Source organism: Acanthochromis polyacanthus, chromosome 15 (assembly GCF_021347895.1).
Source record: "Acanthochromis polyacanthus isolate Apoly-LR-REF ecotype Palm Island chromosome 15, KAUST_Apoly_ChrSc, whole genome shotgun sequence".
NCBI classification, from domain to species: Eukaryota; Metazoa; Chordata; class Actinopteri; family Pomacentridae; genus Acanthochromis; species Acanthochromis polyacanthus.
This window is the reverse complement of record NC_067127.1, coordinates 18442873-18463075: the sequence shown is the minus strand read 5'-3', so window position 1 is coordinate 18463075 and position 20203 is coordinate 18442873. Positions and strand designations below refer to the sequence as shown.

Here is a 20203-nt window from a genome sequence, read left to right as displayed (position 1 = left end):
CGGCGGCGTAACCAATGGAGAGAAAACCACCCTTACCAACCGCCTGATCAAGAACCTGCCCAACTGCTGCATGGTCCATCAGGATGACTTCTTCAAGTCCCAAGATGAGACTGAAGTTGGTGAAGATGGCTTTAAGCAGTACAATGTCATCACTGGGCTGCACAGTGGTATAGTGGTTAGCACTTTCACCTTGCAGCGAGAAGATCCCGGTTTGAATCCCAGGCTGGGCCTGGATCTTTCTGCATGGAGTTTGCATGTTCTCCCTGTGCATGCGTGGGTTTTCTCCGGGTACTCCGGCTTCCTCCCACAGTCCAAAAATTTGCTGAGGTTAATTGACTATTCTAAATTGCCCATAGGTGTGAATGCGAGTGTGAGTGTTCGTCTGTATATGTAGCCCTGTGACAGACTGGTGACCTGTCCAGGTTGTCCTCTGCCTTCGCCCGAGTCAGCTGGGATAGGCTCCAGCACCCCCCGCGACCCTAATGAGGATAAAGCGGTGTATAGAGAATGGATGGATGGACGGATGGATGTCATCACTGCTCTGGACATTGACGCCATGATGAGTACGATCTACGCGTGGCTGGAGAGTGTGAGAAGTCTCATGGCATTAATAACACCCTGGACACAGAGATCGTCCCGAAGTCCGACCACAAGGAGGAAGAGGAGGAGACTCACATCCTCATTGTGGAGGGCTTCCTGCTTTACACCTACAGGCCTTTGATGGACGTGCTAACCAACGTTACTTCATTTCCATCCCATATGAAGAATGCAAAAAGAGGAGGTGCTCTAGGAAGTACACAGTGCCAGACCCCCCGGCCTGTTCGATGGCCACATCTGGACCATGGACCTGCAACACAAGAACATCTGCTCACTGTGAAAGATTATTGAGAGCAGCTTTTTGTGATTTCTATGCAGAACACTATGATGTTTGCTGAGCTGTGAACTATTAAATGACTTAAGAATATGGAATATTGTTACTATTTATTATTGTTCTTAGGTTTACTATTAAAAGTACAGAGTGCTACTTACTGTATTTTATTGTATTTTAAAATTTACACTAGACAATTCCCGCTCGCGGAAATCGTGGGAGGGGCTCGGGATGGGTGCATGTCCGGAGAGGCGTATTTCGGCGTTTTCCTGGTCAAAATTTGGATTGGAGTTACTGTAAGGCTGTGTGAAGCTGAGGGTTTAACTGGCGTTTTCCGGTCCGTCGCAGGCTTTTATTTTGAAATTGTGCTGTGCTTTTATTTTGAAAAGCAGAGACAGGAAGATCTCACCTGGTCAAAATTTGAATTGGAGTTACTCTAAATGCTGTGTGAAGCTGAGAGATTTAACTGGTAAATTGTGCTGTGCTTTATTTTGAAAGGCAGAGACAGGAAGATCTGACCTGGTCAACATTTGTATTGGAGTTACTCCAAAAGGCTGTGTGAAGCTGAGAGGTTTAACTGGCGTTTCCAGTCTGTTGCAGGCATTTATTTGAAATTGTGCTGTGCTTTTATTTTGAAAGGTGGAGACAGGAAGATCTCACCGGTCAAAATTGGATTGGAGTTACTCTAAAGCAGGGGTGTCAAACTCAGTTCCTGGAGCACCATATCCTCTGTGTTCTAGATGTTTCCTTCTTACAACACACCTGATTCAAATGATTAGCTATCATTAAGCTCAGCATAAGCCTGATAACGAGCCTGATCATTTGAATCAGGTGTGTTGGAACATGAGTTGACCCACCCTGCTTCTAAAGGCTGTGTGAAAGCTGAGAGGTTTAACTGATTTCAGGCTGAAATGCAGCTCCTGTGAGGGATTGGGTGTGGAAGGTGGGTGCTGGGCACACCAATGAGCTGTGTGTGTGCTGGGACCCATGCCTGCACGTGTGTAAGGGCGGTTGCTATGGGCCACCATAGCAACGGTGCCTGCCACACAGAGCAGAAAAGTGCTTCTCAGCAGCAGCGCGCAACGTCTCGTTCTGCGCTAATTGTGGGCTAACCGTTAATGCTAGCTGAAAACCGAAATGACCGGTGAGCGAGAGGAAGGCTGTGGCTATCCCATACATGTGATTATTTCCAAATATTGTGAGAAATGGACCCGAGTTACTGCAATTTAAAAAAAACCACTGTCCCTCCAATGAGGCAGCATGATTCAGTTTGAACATTGGGTTCCTATGGAGGAGAACGGGTGCAACTTTGGGTCCTAAACTGCTGCCCTGCCATTTGACTCAGAAAGAGCTAGGTCTTCAAACTTGGATTCATTTGAATCCCAGGAAAATTGTCTACAATCTGACCAAATTTCATTCCCCTAACATTTATGGTTTGGTCGTGAGGGCGATGCGATCGTGAAATTTTCAGGCGGATTTTTCACCTCTCCTCCACTCTACCAAATGACATGCCACACTCTAACCAGAGCAGATTTTGAGAATTTTCACTTTTTTGAGGACTCACTGATCAAAAACTGTAAATCTCAGCCTGACATAAAATACATTCCTGCGAAGACAAGAAAAATCACTGCGTTATGATGGTTAAATGAAGTTTCTAGGTGAACGAATGGCGAAGCAGTGGCGTTTGGAAAAAAGTGGATTTTTCAAGCCGATTTTTTTCACTCCCCATTCATTTCCTATGGGACTTTTTTCGCAGTTTTTTGCGAATAATTCTGTGAAAAAATGACGAATGTCTTAGAAAAGTCATAGCACACTATTCCCGATGAAGCCGCACGTTTTGATATATAATTTGCTTTGGTTTTCTCAAAGCCCTAGGACGAGTTAGCGACCGATAAACGGCGGAAACGTGAATAATAAACGCCACACGAGAACAATAGTGGCTCGTGTCGAAGCCCGAGCCCCTAATTACTGCACAGAACATTTCAGATTATTTTACCACAGATCAAGGGTACAGATTATTGTTGTTGTTCACTGTGTATTGGATACTCATTTTGATTTAGACTAATTAGCATACAGAACCCTATGATGTTTATGGTTTAGAGCTGAGAATTAGTTGCTAAAAGTACAGAATATTATTTCTTATTTTAGGTGTGGTAATTGTCAGTAAATATTCTAAGAAGTGGAAATTAACACGGTTGTATATAGTGCTGTTCTTGCACAATATTTGTCACTTAACTGCCCTCAGGATAGTGTCGTTGAGCTTACTAGTTTTACATAACAGGCAGATGCTGTAGCTAATGATGCTGAAATTCACATAAACAAGGAAACAAGTCCATCATAATTTGAATGTTAACAGTCCAAAATGAAAAAGGTCATATACAGCTTTCTTATTGGGTTATAGAGCCCTCCCCGCAAAAAATAACAATAAAATACTTTGGAAAAGTGAGAGTTCGGTAGCAGCTTTCATTTTTTCTTACAACTTTTCGGTGCCCCCCCAAAAATATCTGTTGCACCCCTCTGTGCTCCCCCACTAAAATTATTCTGGGTCCGCCCCTGGCAGCCTGTCAGATTTTATAAACTTAAAATGTCCATCTCTCTTGGATTTTCTGTTAAACTTCCGTGAGTTACCTTGTGAATTCAACCTTTAGGTAATTGTCATGTGAGGACAAATAAGTGTCATGACAGTTGTCAGACTTTCAAGGTTTTTCTTTCTTTTCCAGCGTCTCTTGCATCAGCCACAACCCTCCCATCATCCCACTGACTGAGGTTGGACACCGTTGCATATTTCTTTTATTATCACAGATCATCCCACAACATTTCCCAACACATATCTCAGGGCTGGTGACAATAATGACAAAGAAATAAAAACTTACAAAATGGGAATATAAAAAATTAATTTTCTCAAAACACACCACTCATCAGAAACAGCGTCAGTTGTAAAGGAAAACAGAACGACATATGTCACCATAGCACAATATACACATACTCCAAACATCCAAAAGTATTACATTACCTTTTTGGTCAACCAGCATTTTTCTTCAAAATATCTTTTTATTCCGTCACATTTTCTAGAAAATAAAAAATAAAGCAAACATTACTCAGTTTGAGCATGACTTTGACTCCCTCAGGTGGCAGTGTAAAGTCTCTGGGCACAACGCCATCTTATGTCTATAAAAATTGGATAATTCATATTTTTTCCATCTGTAAGTCTGTACAAAGGCTGTCTTTAACTGCCTTTATATCAAATTTTTCATAAAAGAACTTTTTTCTTTCAGTGGCTCCAGTCTCAGACAACACTTGTCCTTCGACTACTATCTTTATTCATCACTTCAGAGTCTGAGTTATGTGCAAGATTCTCCTTGACTGACACAGCCATGCTGAAGATGGTGAGCTGGATCAGGCTGAATGTTCACTGCTGCCCTCAACACTGGACTGTTTTGTTCTTTTTTCCGTTGATCAGAAAGAGGTCTGTCCCCAAGCTACTGGACTGGCAAAGCCCTTCGTCTTGTTGGTGTCAGTTTCAAACTCCACTCTTTAAGCATCACTGAGAAAATAGCAGATGCTCCCTTGTCAGCATAAAATGTCCATTAATAGTTTCCAAACAACAAAATCTATCTAATATCTGAAAAACAAAAGTCTTCCCACTACACTCATTCAACACTGATTGCATCGTCTTGAAAAAGAAAAATATCAGCATGGTAAGGAATTTGTGTCATTTTCTCAGCGTCCCATTGATGGCCATCCGCTGGTCTGAGTGTGTGTATCTTCTTTTTTTTTTTGAGTGTGTGTATTTGTGTTTGTGTGAGTGTCTGCAGTCCAGGTATGACTTCAAAAGGATTAGTGAGAATGAGGCACCTTTTGATGATTTTAAGGTCATGGTTCTACAAGCTTCTCCCACAGGGAGGCTTAGTTCCTCTGTTCCACTCAGCTCTTTGGATGAAAGTTGATGACACCAGTTATGTTTTTGTCTCACTGAAGACAACCTCCCTGTAAGGTCATTGGAGTATACCTTCACTTGAAGCACTGAATATGAGACCATCTCCAACATGAGATCCACTCAAACCAACCCAATGGTGAGTAAGTCCTCTTGCAGGATGTCTCACTGATGCACTGGGGTTGGCTGATGAGGTTCCCTAGACTACACACACTCCTCCTCCAGTCCTTCCCAGCCGTATCAGGGTGGCGGTGTGGAGGCACAAGGACACACACGAGTCATGGTTGCGCTCAAACCAGCGAGGCCTCGGCTAGTCATAACTCTGTGATCTCCAGGGGACTCTCGACAGGGTGTCCCGTCCTTGTGGCGGTGCATCGGGGTGGACTTGGCCGACTCTGTGCGGGCGTTGCGCTCGGAATAAAGCCCGCGTCAGCGTTCAGTGCCTCCAGAGAGCGAGCCAAGGCCCGCTGGTCGTCCTCTGGCAGGCTGTTGAGGTCAGAGGTCAGGAGGGTGCCAGTGCTGCCATGGACCACGTGCACACCTTCGGGCCCTTTCAGCTCCACAGGAAGCTTGTGCTTAAAGCGCAGAGTTCCGCGACCACCGCCCATGCCCAGATGCTCGTCCTCATCGTCATCTAGATCACTCTGGATCAGCTGTTAAAGGAAAACAGGAGAGAAGGAGAATGAATGAAGCCCATGATGAGCCGTATGTTGATACAATACAAGAGGTTTACAGGAATATAGCAGATTTGGAGGAGCCAGCTTGAATAGGACAAAGCACTGGAAGGAAAAGTTTCAGGAGAGAAATCACTTCAAGTAAATACAACTGTCAAATGTAGGGAGACAGCAGATCAGAAGAAATTAAAGATTTCATACCAGACCTGGTTTAAATAGAGGCAAACAATTTTTAGTGTTAACTAGTTTGGGAGGAGGACTGCATGGGCAGGAGAATTCACATCTCAGCAATCAGAGAAGTAAAGAAGTATAGAAATTAGTATCTAGAGGCTCTATATGAAGTCTTAAGGCAACTCTTGAGCAGTTAACTGAAAGCTCGGAACTGAACTGAACTGAACAGCTGAGAAATAACTCTATTTGAGTCAAAGTCTGGTTTAAGGCAGCAGAGAGAGCAGAAGCAGTGAGAAGGTGACACGTCAGAGTGGCAGACAGTTTTTTAGAAAGGGAAATCAAAGGAATGCAAGATCACTCTCCAGTGAAGGCAGACAGGAACACCAGCAGCAGGTGCAGACGGATCATTTATTTTTCCGAGCCCACCTCAGTGACTGATGAGTGATCTCCCTGGCTGGTGGACACGGTGACAAGTCGTGCTGCAAAGAGCTTTTTCAGTCTCAGGTAGTCGTCCAGGACCACCTTGAGCAGGGAACCCTGACAGGACGGCAGTAAGGATCAAACACAGCCTATGACACCATCTAACTTACATACCCTCGCTGTCCCAGTGATGAGTCATGACAAATGAGAATCGACAGCAGGAATGTCTAGATCTGCAACTAAGCGGCTGGGTTTTCACAGCCTATCTTCCAGTCTGTGGGGATTCCCTCTGTTTTCTTCTTAGAACAGAATGGATGAGGTCTTAAACTCTGTCTTTTGACCTTGTCCCTCAGTGTGCTTCAGATAGAGTGGTAGGAGAGAGCACGTAACCAACGAAAACAATGCTTTCAAGATTGAATATCATGTGCGTGTGCAACCTTGCAGGTGTCTCACCTTAATAGGCCCCTCCCTCATGATCTGGCCCAGTTTAGCGATGTTGTCGTACTCCTGAATGGCTGCCCTCAAGTAGCGATCATCCTCAGGCTTCGCTTGAGGCTCTCGGCCAAATGTGCCCTGTTAGGACACACAGACACTTAAAATCAATAGTGTGAAGGTACTGCTGTCTAATGGGGCTGATTCAGAGGGCAAACCTGTGATGGCATTACTTTTATGAGCATTAAAACGCGCAGCTAAATACAATCTCTTACATTTCTCAGAGTACTACTGTAAAGTATAAATGAAGTCAGTGAATGCTGGTACTGACATGAGTGCGAGCAGGGCTGTTCCACAGGTCAGTTATCTCGCTCAGGTTCTCAGGCAGATCGTCCTCATGGTCAGCCTGAGCAGCCAGCTCAAGGTTGCGACAGAACGGGTCCAGCCACACTGGATTGGCCCTGCAGACATGACATTACATGCAACACTGACAAAAGTGAGTTTGATGAGCTAAAAAAATACATAAAAAACGATGTTGGTATTGCCTTGCTTTTTCAGTTGTTGCATGATTTTATTATGAGTGTTATGGATTCTTAAGTTAAAATAGCACCACCACTGTCTGAAAATGTTCAGTGACACTTTTGCTTGTCTACTTGAACTTAAAGTCACAGTATCATTTCCAAGAATGCTGTTTGCTTTCTTACAGACGCTTAGAGGAGAAGATTTGTACCCCTCTCTTGTCTGTAAGCTAAGGATGTCATACAGTTATCTTAGCTTAGCATAAAGAATGGAAACATGGTGGAACAACTAGCCTTTTTTGTCCAAAGATAGCAAGCAGTAGTACCTCTAAAGCTCATGAAATAAAGTCCCTCTCCAGTTACTGACTTAATCACCAAAAACAGTATAAAAAAGTTAGATATTTATTCATATTTTACAACACAGTTCTTTTTCAATAGAAGCCATTTTTGTGCCATAAAATGGCTTAGATATAACCCAACACTGTTGCTTTCTTTAGAATGAGCAGATCTAGAACCCTTTACTACACAATGGCAAGCTGTAATAATGCAGTAATCCAACCACGTATGCATCGAACTGGATACAAATTCTGAAGAATAACGTTACAGGAGGCTCCATCCTTCTAGTGTGCGTGATTGGTTCCTTTGGTTTTTTATGTATGTCACCCTGGTTGTCTGAATACGTAGTTTGGAAGTTGTTATTAGTACACTACTTTTCAAAGTGGAAATGCTCAGAAATGATGTTGACTTCTTATTTTGCTCAACAATTTGTTTAATATGTTTGAAGTAAAAGGAAAGATTTGCCTCGATCTTAAGAACAACAGCTAAAAATGCCGATTTTTTTGAACTGCATATTGCCCTTATGACAATGGCATAAACTCATATTCAAAAAGAACATTTTTCAATCATTGTGTGTCACTGATTTTTAAAAACATGTGTGTTGTCTCACCCTTCGAAGGAGTATTTGTTAGTGTTGGGCATGTCCAGGATATCCATCAGACCCTGGTTCCCTGTATGGCGGAGGAAAAACAACTGAGTTAGAAAAACAGCCTGCATTACCCTCGACATGCTGTGCTGTATGTTGGCAGATTGCAAAGCCACATCCTGATGAATAGCTGATGGGACTGTCCCGCCAATAAAGCTGCTTCTCACCTGTTGATCCTGCAACGATCGCCTTCAGCTTCCTCTGGTGTCTGAAAGCGAAGCACACAAGCACAGTGAAAATGCACACATCATGAGAAAACAAATGCTGGTATCCTGCTCAGATTGACAGCTTAAAATGTGGTGCATGACTGAGCAGACCCGTAAACGAGTCAGTCCTCAACATAACTGTACATCAATACAAAATTGCTGAATGATTCTTACACTCTGCGATAATGCCAATTCATTGTGACAAACAAAATTCCTGCCAAGCACAGCAGGACAGCCAGGATAATGATGACCAGCTGTGAAAGAGAAAAAGAAAGAAAGCTTAAAAGCACCACAACAAAAATAACATCCAACAATAGCATGTGGCCCTCAGGGGGTCTCAGCTCTGCAGACCTGCAGGGTGGAGATGTCGTCGGGCAGTTTGTCCCCAACAGCAGGCTGAGCGTCCACCACATTGTATGTCCTGAACAGATTTCTCAGCTGCTCCTTGTTCTCATCGATCATCTGGATCACTCTGCAAAACATGAAAAACGACACACCAACTCACAACAGAGCAGTTCATGTGCTGTAGTTGAGTGTCAAAGGAGGGATAATGTGCATAGGCTGCATGAATGACAGTGTTGCCACACAGCTTTGGAGTAAAACTACAACTGATTTAATGAAGGTGTATGAGACCTTTCGACATCCAGGATGGTGTTGGTCTGATTGTTGACAACGTGGATGAGCATGTCAGTCTGAGCATAGTTCACTCTGCCCTTCTTGTCCACATGGAACTGAATAACAGCAGAATAAAACAACGATGTCAGAGATCTATACAACACAAACAAAAAAAATTCTAAAGTCAATTTAAATAATAAAAAAGTCTAACCTGTATATCATCTAAATTGACAATAGCCCCAGTGATGTTGGAGAGCAGGTTGGTGAACTCGTCCTGGTTTTCGCGAACCAAATCAGGAATCTCATTGAACACTATCTTGACCCTCTGATCATCCCGGAGAATATAGATGTTCACATTAGTGGTTGTGGTGTGTCCAGCTAAATCACAGGCCAAAATCTCAAGCTGAAAGTAGCCTGGATTGAAGGCTGTGAAGAGGTCGTAGGTGCGGATGATTCCGTCTTTCTCACCTGTGAAGAGAATATAGTTTCTAAATAAAAAGTTTGTTTGACTCAATGCAAAAGCTATTAAAATTCAGTAAGACTACAACATAAGGGACTGCATTTTATGTAATGGTTCATGCTGCATAATTTTGTTATACTTCTTGTCGTATCTCAGTCAAATAGAAACTCTGTGGAATCAGATCTGAAAATAGACACGATTATAGGAAACCTCCCCTTTCTGAGAGAACTGGAACAGTTTGCAAGAAAAAAAGGAAGGACTGGCTACAAGAAGTAAATACATATCTGGTGAAAATGTGTGATTTAAATCACGTTAAAGACTCTGCTGCTCTTTAAGTCAACTCTGCTGAAACAAGTTCACCTTCACCATGGTCTGTATTTTTCCTTTTCTCAACAAATCCAAAGGGAAACCATAAATATATAAACACAAAATTATGTCAGTTTTATTTTTTTAAATAATGTGTGAACAGTTTTTGTCGATTTCAATTTAGTTTATATCTCTGACCGCTGTTGAGTAAAGTGGTTTTATTTCACTTAACCTGCTTGTGCATACACTGTAAATGACTTTGATTCTGCCTTGACTTTTTTGTTGGAGGTACAAATCTAAACATTATTCAACTCCATGTGTGTTGATAGATGTGGGCAGTATGTTGAATTAAACAACCAGTTTCAAAACTGCCTGAATACTCTAGTTAGGGAAACTCACCAATGTTGAATATGTTGCCAGCATCCTCACTGCCATTGCTCTGTGACTGAAAGTAGCGGATTGTAACAATGTGGTACTTGACCAAGCTGTTGTTCCCAATGTCATTATCTATCGCTACCACCTTGACTAGCTCTGAACCCACTTTGGCGTTTGCTGCGACTCCTGAAAAAAGCAAGAAAAGAAGGAAGATTGAGCTGATTTTCAAAAGATAAACACACACTTGCATAGATGCGACGCTGCACGTTACCTGCAGTGTACTCTGACTTCACAAAGCGTGGTGTCTGGTCATTGATGTCTTCCAGTTCAATGCGGACTTCCAGCAGGCTGGGGTCACGTGCAGGATCCAGGGCTCTGGCTCGCATTGACCTCTGACCTTTGGGTGGAGTCCAGCTCCTGTTGCTGGAAGCCTTGATGATGATGGAGTAGACTGGGGTCTCCTCCCGGTCCAGATCCTTGTACAACTTCAGCTCTCCATCTAGACTTAAGCCAAAGTTTCCATCGCTGTTTCCTCCTTCAGAAAGAGACGGAGAGGATTTACATTCTTCACATAAAACACTGAGAAAATTAGCTTTAAATAGAAAAGAAAGACAGATGGATCCATACAAATGTCATCATTATTCCTGAGCTTTTGAAGTACAAGGGCTTTCAAGTGACTACACAATGGAAACACAATAAATTAAGAGAAACTTCCTCTCCTCTTGAATCCAGGATTTTATTTGGGGTGGAATATGGAGTAACATTAATAATTTATTTGATGGGGTAAAGCTTTGTATTACATTTTTGTTATGAACAGATAAATCAGACAACACGTGTGATGGGCATTGTTATTACCTGCAATAAAGTAGTAGACGATGGCATTGGAGCCCTCATCGGCATCTACAGCTCTGGTGATGTTCCCCACCACCGTACCTGGGGGGGAGTGCTCAGGCACTGTCAGCTTCTGGTAAGGCAAGCTGCCACGCTGAGGTGTGCACACAGAAACAGACCAGGAGAAAACATCACATACAATTAGTTAAACAGCAGCTATTGAGTACAGAAACCACATTAGGGCGTTTTTAGAGCCACTCACCGGTGGTTTGAGGAAGACGGGTTCGTTGTCGTCGATGTCCAACAGCGCCACCTGCAGAGGCTGTGTGGTCTCATAAGGCACTGGCTGGCCCATGTCACGGGCCACAATGATAAGCTAAGAGAGCCATTTGCGCACAATTAGAGATGTGTACCTACGCATAAATTACTTCAACTACACACACAGCTGACTCACGCTATGCAGGGCCTGCTTCTCTCGGTCCAGTTTCACAGTAGTAGTGATGACTCCAGACATGGCATCGATGTGGAAGTTCTCCCAGTCTCTGTTACCCGCTCCTGTCTGCAAGAAGGCGTAGCGCACCTCTCCATTCACGCCCTCATCGGAGTCTGTCGCGTGCACCTCATACACTGGCAGACCCGGAGGCTGCTCCTGCATGGACAGCAGACAGTGAGTGCTTGTGTTACTAATCACCATGAGCCACAACAAATCCAACAAAGTGCAGGGATATGCAGTGTTAGTATTGGTCTCTCCACTGGACTTATGATAATGATGGATTGTTGCACGGTCTCGACAGATCTTAGCTGAGACTCGCCTGTAGTGACACTGACAGACAGCAAGTGTATCTACTGCAGTTACTGAGTAAAAGAATGGACAAAATGTACTCACTGCACATCACTAAAGGTAGTTATACAAAGAAGAGATGCCCACAAACACACACACACACACACATATACAATGATGCCATAGTAAAAAGGGAATGCAAATACCTCTGAGATATGGATAATGGTTCCATTAGCAGGCCTGACAAACACAGGTCTGTTGTCATTGACATCTATGACTGTGATGATCAGGTCTGCAGTGCCCCACATGGGAGGTCGGCCCTGGTCTGTAGCTACCACAGTGAGGTTGAAATGTTCTGAAGACTGAAGCAAGCGGCGAGAACGCACCAGTCCTGAGTTTGGATCCAAGGAGAACGCATCTAAGAAACACAAAAAATAAACAGACCAGACAGATCGGGGATTAAGTATAGATATTCATGATGAATCACAACTGCCTCCATACATGGCCTTTCAAGGTTTGAGCACCATTCTTTCTACCAATAATACATTTAACGAAAAAGATTCACAAGGAGGTTATTTATTGGGCAATTTCTAGAGATGATTTAGTAATACAGTGAATATAAGTGCATTCATACCAGAGTGGGGTCCCAGCATGCTGTAGAGCACTGCGCCATTCTCTCCTTCATCCAGATCAGTAGCCTTTATTGTTATCACAGATGTACCACTGGGCTCATTCTCAAACACGCTGGTGTTGTACACTCGCTCTGTAAAGCGAGGTCGGTAATCGTTGACATCGAGAACAGTCACCAGCACCTGATGTGACACGAGGTCATATTCCAGAGAGACACATTCAGGACACATAGTAGAGCTCAAGGGAAACATTAGCATGAATATCTGCAGAGTTCAATCCATTACTTACTTCATATGTGCAGAAGATTTTTGTCATTCAATAAATAACAAGAAATTGTAGTGCAGAGATATGTAAAAATCAAAAACAAGTTCACCTTTACATATTTTGTCGAGTTAGAGCACTGACTTAAGTTTTATGGGTCATAATAAAAAGTCACCTGCATGTTCACATCATGATTAAATATTTTCTGTTCTTGACTCATTCAGTTGTGAACAAAAGGCTCCATAGACTTGTAAAAAACGTGTATATTAATGCATCTTTAGCTCCCAATGCCTATGCCTCCCATTTTCTATGATGGAATCACTGAAAGACATGTCTTTGTCATAAAAAACAATCACGTATTTCAGTGCTTTCATAGATATATTTGATAAAACAGAAATATGAAAAAATCTTCTGGGTCAAAAATACACACACAGCACATCAGCTTTATCAGTTTTGGTGATGTAGAAAGCTGTGTTGATCGAATTTTCTTAGTGGCATGGCCCCTAATGTCTCGTGAGTGATTACAGCTGCTGACTCCTCTGAGGCAATTTAATGAGGACTTGATACAAACACTACAGTGGGAAAGTGAGGAACACAGCAAAGATCTGAAAAAGCAAATCAAGAAAGTCAGTTGGAGCCATCGAAAAGCAGCTACAGAACCCAAAATCACGTGTGCAAACATTTGCTTTTAAGTATAAAGTGCGTGGTACAGTTATATCACTGCCACGATCTTGAAGAAAACAGAAACTATCACTTGCTGCTGAGAGATAATTGGTCAGGAGGTCAAGAGTCAAGCAAGAATCACCAAAAAGCAGGTCTGCAATGAATCATAAGCTGCTTTTTTGTTCACGACTAGATATGACAACACAACTTACAAATGCAGATAACAATAGTTTAGTAAATCACTCAATCATGGTGCCTTTTAAGGATAATGTTTACTACAGACATAAAGCCCTATTCACAAAAGATCCTTGTGCCATCACAGCCCATGATTTCTACCTGGACAGAGTTCTCTCGTCTGTTGTTGGGTTTACCGCCAGGGTTATCACGGGCAACTGCAGTTAAAGTGTAGTGGTCCTTTGTTTCTCTGTCCAGAGGCGAGCGGATGTAGATCTCTCCCTGACACACAGGAGAAGGAATGATTAGGAAGGAAGTACAAGCACTGACTGGGCGTGGTGGCTGAATCGGGCCATTTATTTGAGTCTGTTTATGACAGCAATGGAACATTGAGGTCAAATATGTAGATTGTCTTTACGATGTTGAAATGCTTTGTTTAGACTCTCATTTCCAGGCAGGATGATGCTGGGAGAATAAACACAGCAGAACACTTCTTTCCAGTCAATAAATGTTTATCTTTTGTCTCAGTTCAGAAAAGAGGAATTTCTCACATTTTCACCGACACTGAAGTTAAAAAGGTTCTGAATACTGTTGGTTTAGCCTTTCTGGCAAAATGTCAAGCCTTGTAATTCTAAATTTACTGTACCTACACTGAAATTACAGAATATACTCTGGGTAAAATCTATGAAAAACCTGTGAAATTGTTGTGATTTTGGATTTTATTATAAGATGACAAAAAACCAGGATGAGAGCAGCGCATGTATGTTGTATGTGTTAACTTACAGTAGACGATCTGATGGCAAACTTGCCCTCCCCATCTACTAGGCTGTACTCGATGACTGCAAAGAGACCAGAATCTGCATCTGTAGCACTGACACGAAGTATGGTGGTGCCCAAATTTACATTCTCAAACACAGGCTCCTATAAACAAGAAAGAAATGCATACTTTATTTAAGGATGCTGAAAGAATGAATGTATGTTTTGATCCACCAGCCACTGACGTCATTGTTTACTAAAGTGTCACCCCAAATACTTATGAGGTTTAACACTTCCCTGTCCTTCCATTGACAACAATCTCCTTCGCAGCTGTCCTCCGTGTTTTTGTGTAGGCATAGATTTCAGGGGGAATACTGAGGATTTGTCCCCCTCAATATTTATGAATAAAAACATGAATGAAGCATTTATTCTAAAATAAGAAAAGGCTGTGAAGTTTGTTCATTCTTCCTGAATTCGTGTTTCCTTTTTCATGCATAAAGACATTAACACCATTTTTGAAGCAGAAAAGGCACAAAATTCACCAGAATACAGAAAATGAAGTGTCTGATCCTCCAAATATCCCTGGAAGTGGATGCCCAGACCCCCCTTAATGCTGAAGCAAATCTATTCCCATGCATGTTTATGGTCACCACATGGGTCCTAACAGTGCAAAAATTCTGTCAAATGTTGATGGAAAGTGATGTAAAAGTTGCATGATTTCTAATATGATTGTTCAGACTGAGGATGCATGGCAACAAAGCTCCGATGTAGAACCACATGCCCATTGTAAGCTTTTATTCATTTCCTCACAAACGTTTGTTAAAGCAGTAATCCCCTCAAACCACAGACATTGTCTAAACCACTACCAGTCTGCTTCAGAGGCTGTTATACGTTTCTTAAAGTGCTGTTTAGTACCTGATAGGCGGGTTCCAGAAAAACAGGGTTGTTGTCATTGATATCCACTATGCGCAGATAAACTGGCAGCTCAGCTATCCTGGGAGGCGTGCCGTGATCCCGAGCCCGAACCGTGAAATTCAGCCATTGTACCATTTCAAAATCCACAGTCTTGTTGGCTACAATCTTACCTGAAAAAAAAAGTATAATAGTGAGAATTACTGTTAGGATTTGTCTAGTCAATATGAATATTCCATATTTGCATTACAAACACAAAGGAATGATACTATAAATGATGACATCTCAGTGTGTTTTGAGCTGTAGGTGTAGTTTTCTCACAGCCTACAGCAGCTTATTGGTAGCCATACCAGTGGATGGATCCTCCAATCTAACGTATCCCCCTCGAGGCAGGTGGAGCAGCTCGTAGATGATCTGCCCATTGGGACCTTTATCTGGGTCCACAGCTGTAACTGACAGCAATGTTGTGCCTGGCTCAGCACCTTCTAAAATCTTCTCTGTGAAGTTGGAACGTCCAAAAGGTCGAAAACGAGGAGCATTATCGTTTACATCCAACACGTTGATGGTCAGTCTCGCTGCAAAGGAGGAGATGGTGACATGAGAGATACAAAGTGACAACATCTTCTAAAAACTGAATGTATGAAATAAAAGATCAGAGAGAAAAAGGACTTACCGTTGGGAACGCTTTCTGACTTGTCTATGACATCACTGGCCTTGTCATGGACGGACACAATGATCTCAAATGTAGCTACCAGCTCTCTGTTTAGTGGGTTGCGTACAAATACTGCACCTAAAAATTCATAAAAACACATGTAACTATTTTCTAAACCTTCTCACCTATATGGGCTATACAGCCTCATTCATCAAAGGAAAGCTTCTTACATCAGAATATAAAGTGTGTTCTCACCAGTGTGTAAATCAATGCCAAAGGACTCCTGCAGACCATCTACAGGGTTGTTCCCATCATCCTTTGCCTCCACTGAGATGATGAAATACTCGAGCCGTGGATGCAGGTCTGGATCCTCGGCGGTCAGTGTGGCTACAACCACGCCAGGCGGAGTGGACTCATTGACGCTTATGACGGTTATACGTTCGGTAAAACGCGGCCGTGAGTCGTTGACATCATCCAGGATCACTGTCAGGGTGGCTGTACCCGACAGTGGGGGAGTGCCACGATCAGTTGCCATGACGACGAGGCGGTAGGACCCTTGCTGTTCTCTGTCAAGTGTGGTGTTTCCGACCAAAACAGCGCCAGAGAGCGGGTCGACCACAAAGCGGTCCTGAGCACCGCTGACCAGCCGATACATCAGCCAGCCGTTAGCGCCGGAGTCAGCATCTGTGGCCGACAGCTGAGCCACCACCACACCTGGAGGAGACACAGGCAGGCACACACAGTCATATTCCTGTGACCAGTCAATTCCATTTTCCTCACACAGTGGGGATGCAACACCTATCTGCCAGTGACAGCTTTACCCTGAGGAATGTTGATTATATGTAAGTTGTATTCCTTCCAATAGACTCATACACAGATAAGAGGCAAAACACTCACCAGTGGGGCTGTTCTCAGGGAGTCGAACACTGAAATTGGATGGGCTGAAGACAGGAGGGTTGTCATTCTGATCCAGGATTGCGACTGTGAGAGGGACACTGTTGTTTAAGCCTCCTATGTCCTCTGCAACCAGAAACAGCTCTATCCGTGGCTCCTGATATGCCTCACGATCCAGCTTTGCTCCCTGACGGACATATATCAGACCTGGACAGAGACACAGGAGCATTACCATTTGCACTGCACATTTTTAAGTTTTACTTCATTTTTTTCTGTTTGCTGAATAGTCATAATGTTACCAGTATCTTTGTCCACAGTAAATAGGTCCACCCTCGGCCCCAGCAGGCGGTACTTCACCACAGCATTAGGGCCAATGTCTCTATCCTGAGCCAGAACTGGCCCATTTAAGACTGTTACGTTGCTGCCTAAAAGACAAGCAGATATAACAAGACGCTTTGATTCATAGTGCTGTTGTCATATTAAAAAAAAATACAAAACAACAGCAGTCAAATGATCACAGTGGGTAAAAATCTTCTGTACAGCAATCAGCAAACTACCTGTGGTATCTGCTACCAATGACCAAGTGAAGTAACTGTTTGGAGGATTTGCTCATGCGTGTCTAATTATGTCTAAAGACACTGATAAAATCTTGAAACTCACTCTGACAACTTTAATAATCAGAATTGTCAGGTAAACTGGACTAGCTTTAATTTCAGATTCGAAATGACTGCTCTAGTGGATCTCTGGTTGCACATTTATTTTTAAAGCTCTAAAGCAAATTCAAAACATCAAGGTGCTAGTTCTGAAATGAAAAAAAAAATCTTCACTGAACACGAACTGTAAGTAAACATAGTCAGGAAGTGGAGGAGACAGGGCTGCAGACAGTGTTTCGGCACACTGCTCTGTGCTGCAATTATAGCTTGCACCACTCAAGCAAAAAGAAAAAGCTAGACACATGGCACGAACACTTTGATGCTACCTGCTGCAGCATTCTCAGTGATTTCAGCCCTGTAGCTGGACCTGGTGAACACCGGCTTGTTGTCATTCTCATCCAAAATGGTGATTATCAAGATGTCTGAATCCTGGTGGTGTGGGACACAAGAGGGATAAAGAGGCAATTATAGAAGGCAAGAAGAGAAGTCAGAATAGAGCTGTTGTGCGGTGTGTTCCGAATCTCTGTGGTTAACTTGTTTACAGCTCGTAGCAAGAACAGTTTGTCACCTTTGCCACAGAGGCACAGAAAATATCACAGGTGCAGCTAGAGTCGTTCTGATGCTCAGCTTAGAAGTAAAGAGTGTGCATGTAATGATATGCATGTAAGACAGGGCCCTAGCAGTTAAAATCAAAACAGGTTATCAGACACCTGCATAAACAATTATAACTCCATACATATCATAGAATAATGCAACTCTCTTAGATAAACTTCTTGTGCAAAGTAAGTACAAATCCTGCACACACACACACACACACACACACACACACACACACACACACATATATACACGGACATAAAGAATCCATTTAAATCAATGTCAAAAAATGTCCTCATTTTTGAAAGAAGGTAATTTTTTTCAATGAAAATAGCATTAAATGAATCAGAAATACAGTCTAGACACTGTTAATGTGGTAAATGACTATTCTAGCTGGAAATGGCTGATTTTTAATGGAATATTTACATTTCCAGCAACCATCCCTCCTGTATCCTAATGCTACATTGTGTTAGCTAATCATGTTGAAAGGTTAATTGATGAATAGAAAACCCTTGCGCAATTATGTTAGCACATGAATAAAAGTGTGAGTTTTCATGGAAAGCATGGAATTGCCTTTTGAACAGTAGTGTGCATATATTGCTACATTTTGCTGATAAACTGGCGCAAAGCTGGTTGGCGCACTTAAAAACTTACAGCACTGCCCATTGATAGGGATTCGTGGAAAGGTTTCTTGAAAAGCCACACTGTTTTGTATCACTGACTGTGCCTTACGATTGTTTCAGTGGTTTCTCTAGCAGGCTGTGTATGTAGTCATGTGCGAACGCTTGCAGTACATGTGCACAGGAGAGTGGCTTACCCTCCGAGAGATGTGGCTGTTCTCGGGGTTGTCTTTGGCAGTGATGGTGAGTCTGTACTCGGCCACTCGCTCTCTGTCCAACGGTCTGTTCACCTGCACCACACCTGTCTAGGAGACACAGAAAGGAGGTGGAGGCAAGTCATGCGGGTGTTTAAAGATCTATTTTTGATGTTTTACATACGATTTATCAACTGTGCATATCATTATATTACTGCTGCTTATGTGTTTTCTCTCTTTCTTTACAGAATATGCCATATTATCCAGTGATAATGCTTTAAATTTACAAATGTGTATGCTGCTAGCACTAGCAGTGTTGTGGCAAGACTGTACAAGTGTAGAGCGCTGACTATAGATGAAAGCAGGCAGGAACACCTGTCTTAAGTTGCATTAAGCTGACAGCCTAATGTGTGATCAAATAGCTTGCACTGTCATGCTCTCATTTTTCACCACCTCCTCTAGCTACAACCACATGAGTAACAACAACACCGTTCATGTCTCTCACTGTGTCATTGATGTAGAAGGCTCCATCCCGGTTGCCACCAGTGATGTTATAAGTGAGCAGCGCGTTACGTCCGCTGTCGGCATCTCGTGCTCGGACTCTGGCCACAGAGGTGTGTATGGGGGCGCCCTCACTCACGCTCGTGTTGAAAGGCAGGTTGAGGAGGACTGGATCGTTATCATTGATATCCAGGACGTAGACGCCCACCACCACCTAAACAGAACAAGTGGTAACATTTCAAACCTTCAGTTCAAGCCTGTAGTCTGGTTTGACTGTGCCACTTACGCCCAGAGGAACCACAGCCAGCCATGACACAGTGGGGCGCATTAGATATAAACGATGTAAAGTATACCACATCTGACCTTGCAATAATTTACCAGCTACCCTGTTTAGGGAGAGTGCTTTCATTTTTGTGAACATTTTTCACAGACTGGAGCTTTAGGTCAATATATTGTTATTGCTGTTCATGATAAGCACAGAATTACATCCTTTAAATAAATATAAATATAAAGACAAAATGACTAACAGTATAAAACTCAACATAGTGTCTACAGATTTTATTAATGCATAAAACATAATATAGCTGATACATTCTGGCATTGTCAGATGTACTGCATGATGCATAAAGGGGTTTCACTACTGTGTCTGTGGCTCTCTGTAGACTCCCCTGGGAAAGAAATGGTACAGTCAAACCACAAGCCTAAAACCCAGATATGGAAATATAGAACACCCTGCCATTTTTAAAATTCTAATTCTGAAGCAACAACCCAATCCTGAACTAATAAAAATTAAACAGAGACAATTATCATTTGTGAAATAATCAAAGAAATGGATAAGGAAAGTTTCAAATTCGTTTTTCATTTGGTTGATTTTGACGATGAGAACTGAACAAAGAACTGCAAAATGTTAAACAGACCCATAATAGTGTTCTTCCTCTTATGCAGATGGTTTCTTTATGTTGAAATAAACCACATAACTCCTTATTAACTCATCAAAACAAACAGCTGTTATAATGTTTTAGCTCTGTGACATGAAGATAACAGACTCAGTAGAGTGGCAGAATTTGTGGTTGTGGTGTTGTTTTTCAAGCATTCTGGCCGTGTTAAAGTCACATAAGAAACC

The 20203-nt window shown here is 42.6% G+C and overlaps 1 protein-coding gene across 1 annotated transcript in view; it reads right to left on the bottom strand.

Annotated features, from left to right (window-relative positions):
• Positions 1–3640: 3640 nt before the first annotated feature.
• cdh23 (cadherin-related 23) overlaps positions 3641–20203 on the bottom strand; it is a 200443-nt gene continuing 183880 nt past the window's right edge. The window contains 30 exon segments of the mRNA XM_051959826.1: positions 3641–5147; positions 5149–5230; positions 5233–5455; positions 6074–6184; positions 6521–6640; positions 6831–6960; positions 7964–8024; positions 8167–8207; positions 8380–8459; positions 8557–8677; positions 8839–8936; positions 9032–9288; positions 9986–10147; positions 10233–10496; positions 10817–10946; positions 11055–11168; positions 11247–11441; positions 11780–11991; positions 12208–12385; positions 13464–13583; positions 14085–14222; positions 14973–15142; positions 15320–15544; positions 15643–15759; positions 15877–16335; positions 16519–16722; positions 16815–16940; positions 17495–17597; positions 18583–18690; positions 19085–19294. Coding sequence (XP_051815786.1) covers positions 5117–5147; positions 5149–5230; positions 5233–5455; positions 6074–6184; positions 6521–6640; positions 6831–6960; positions 7964–8024; positions 8167–8207; positions 8380–8459; positions 8557–8677; positions 8839–8936; positions 9032–9288; positions 9986–10147; positions 10233–10496; positions 10817–10946; positions 11055–11168; positions 11247–11441; positions 11780–11991; positions 12208–12385; positions 13464–13583; positions 14085–14222; positions 14973–15142; positions 15320–15544; positions 15643–15759; positions 15877–16335; positions 16519–16722; positions 16815–16940; positions 17495–17597; positions 18583–18690; positions 19085–19294 — 4590 coding nt within the window. The 3' untranslated portion in view covers positions 3641–5116.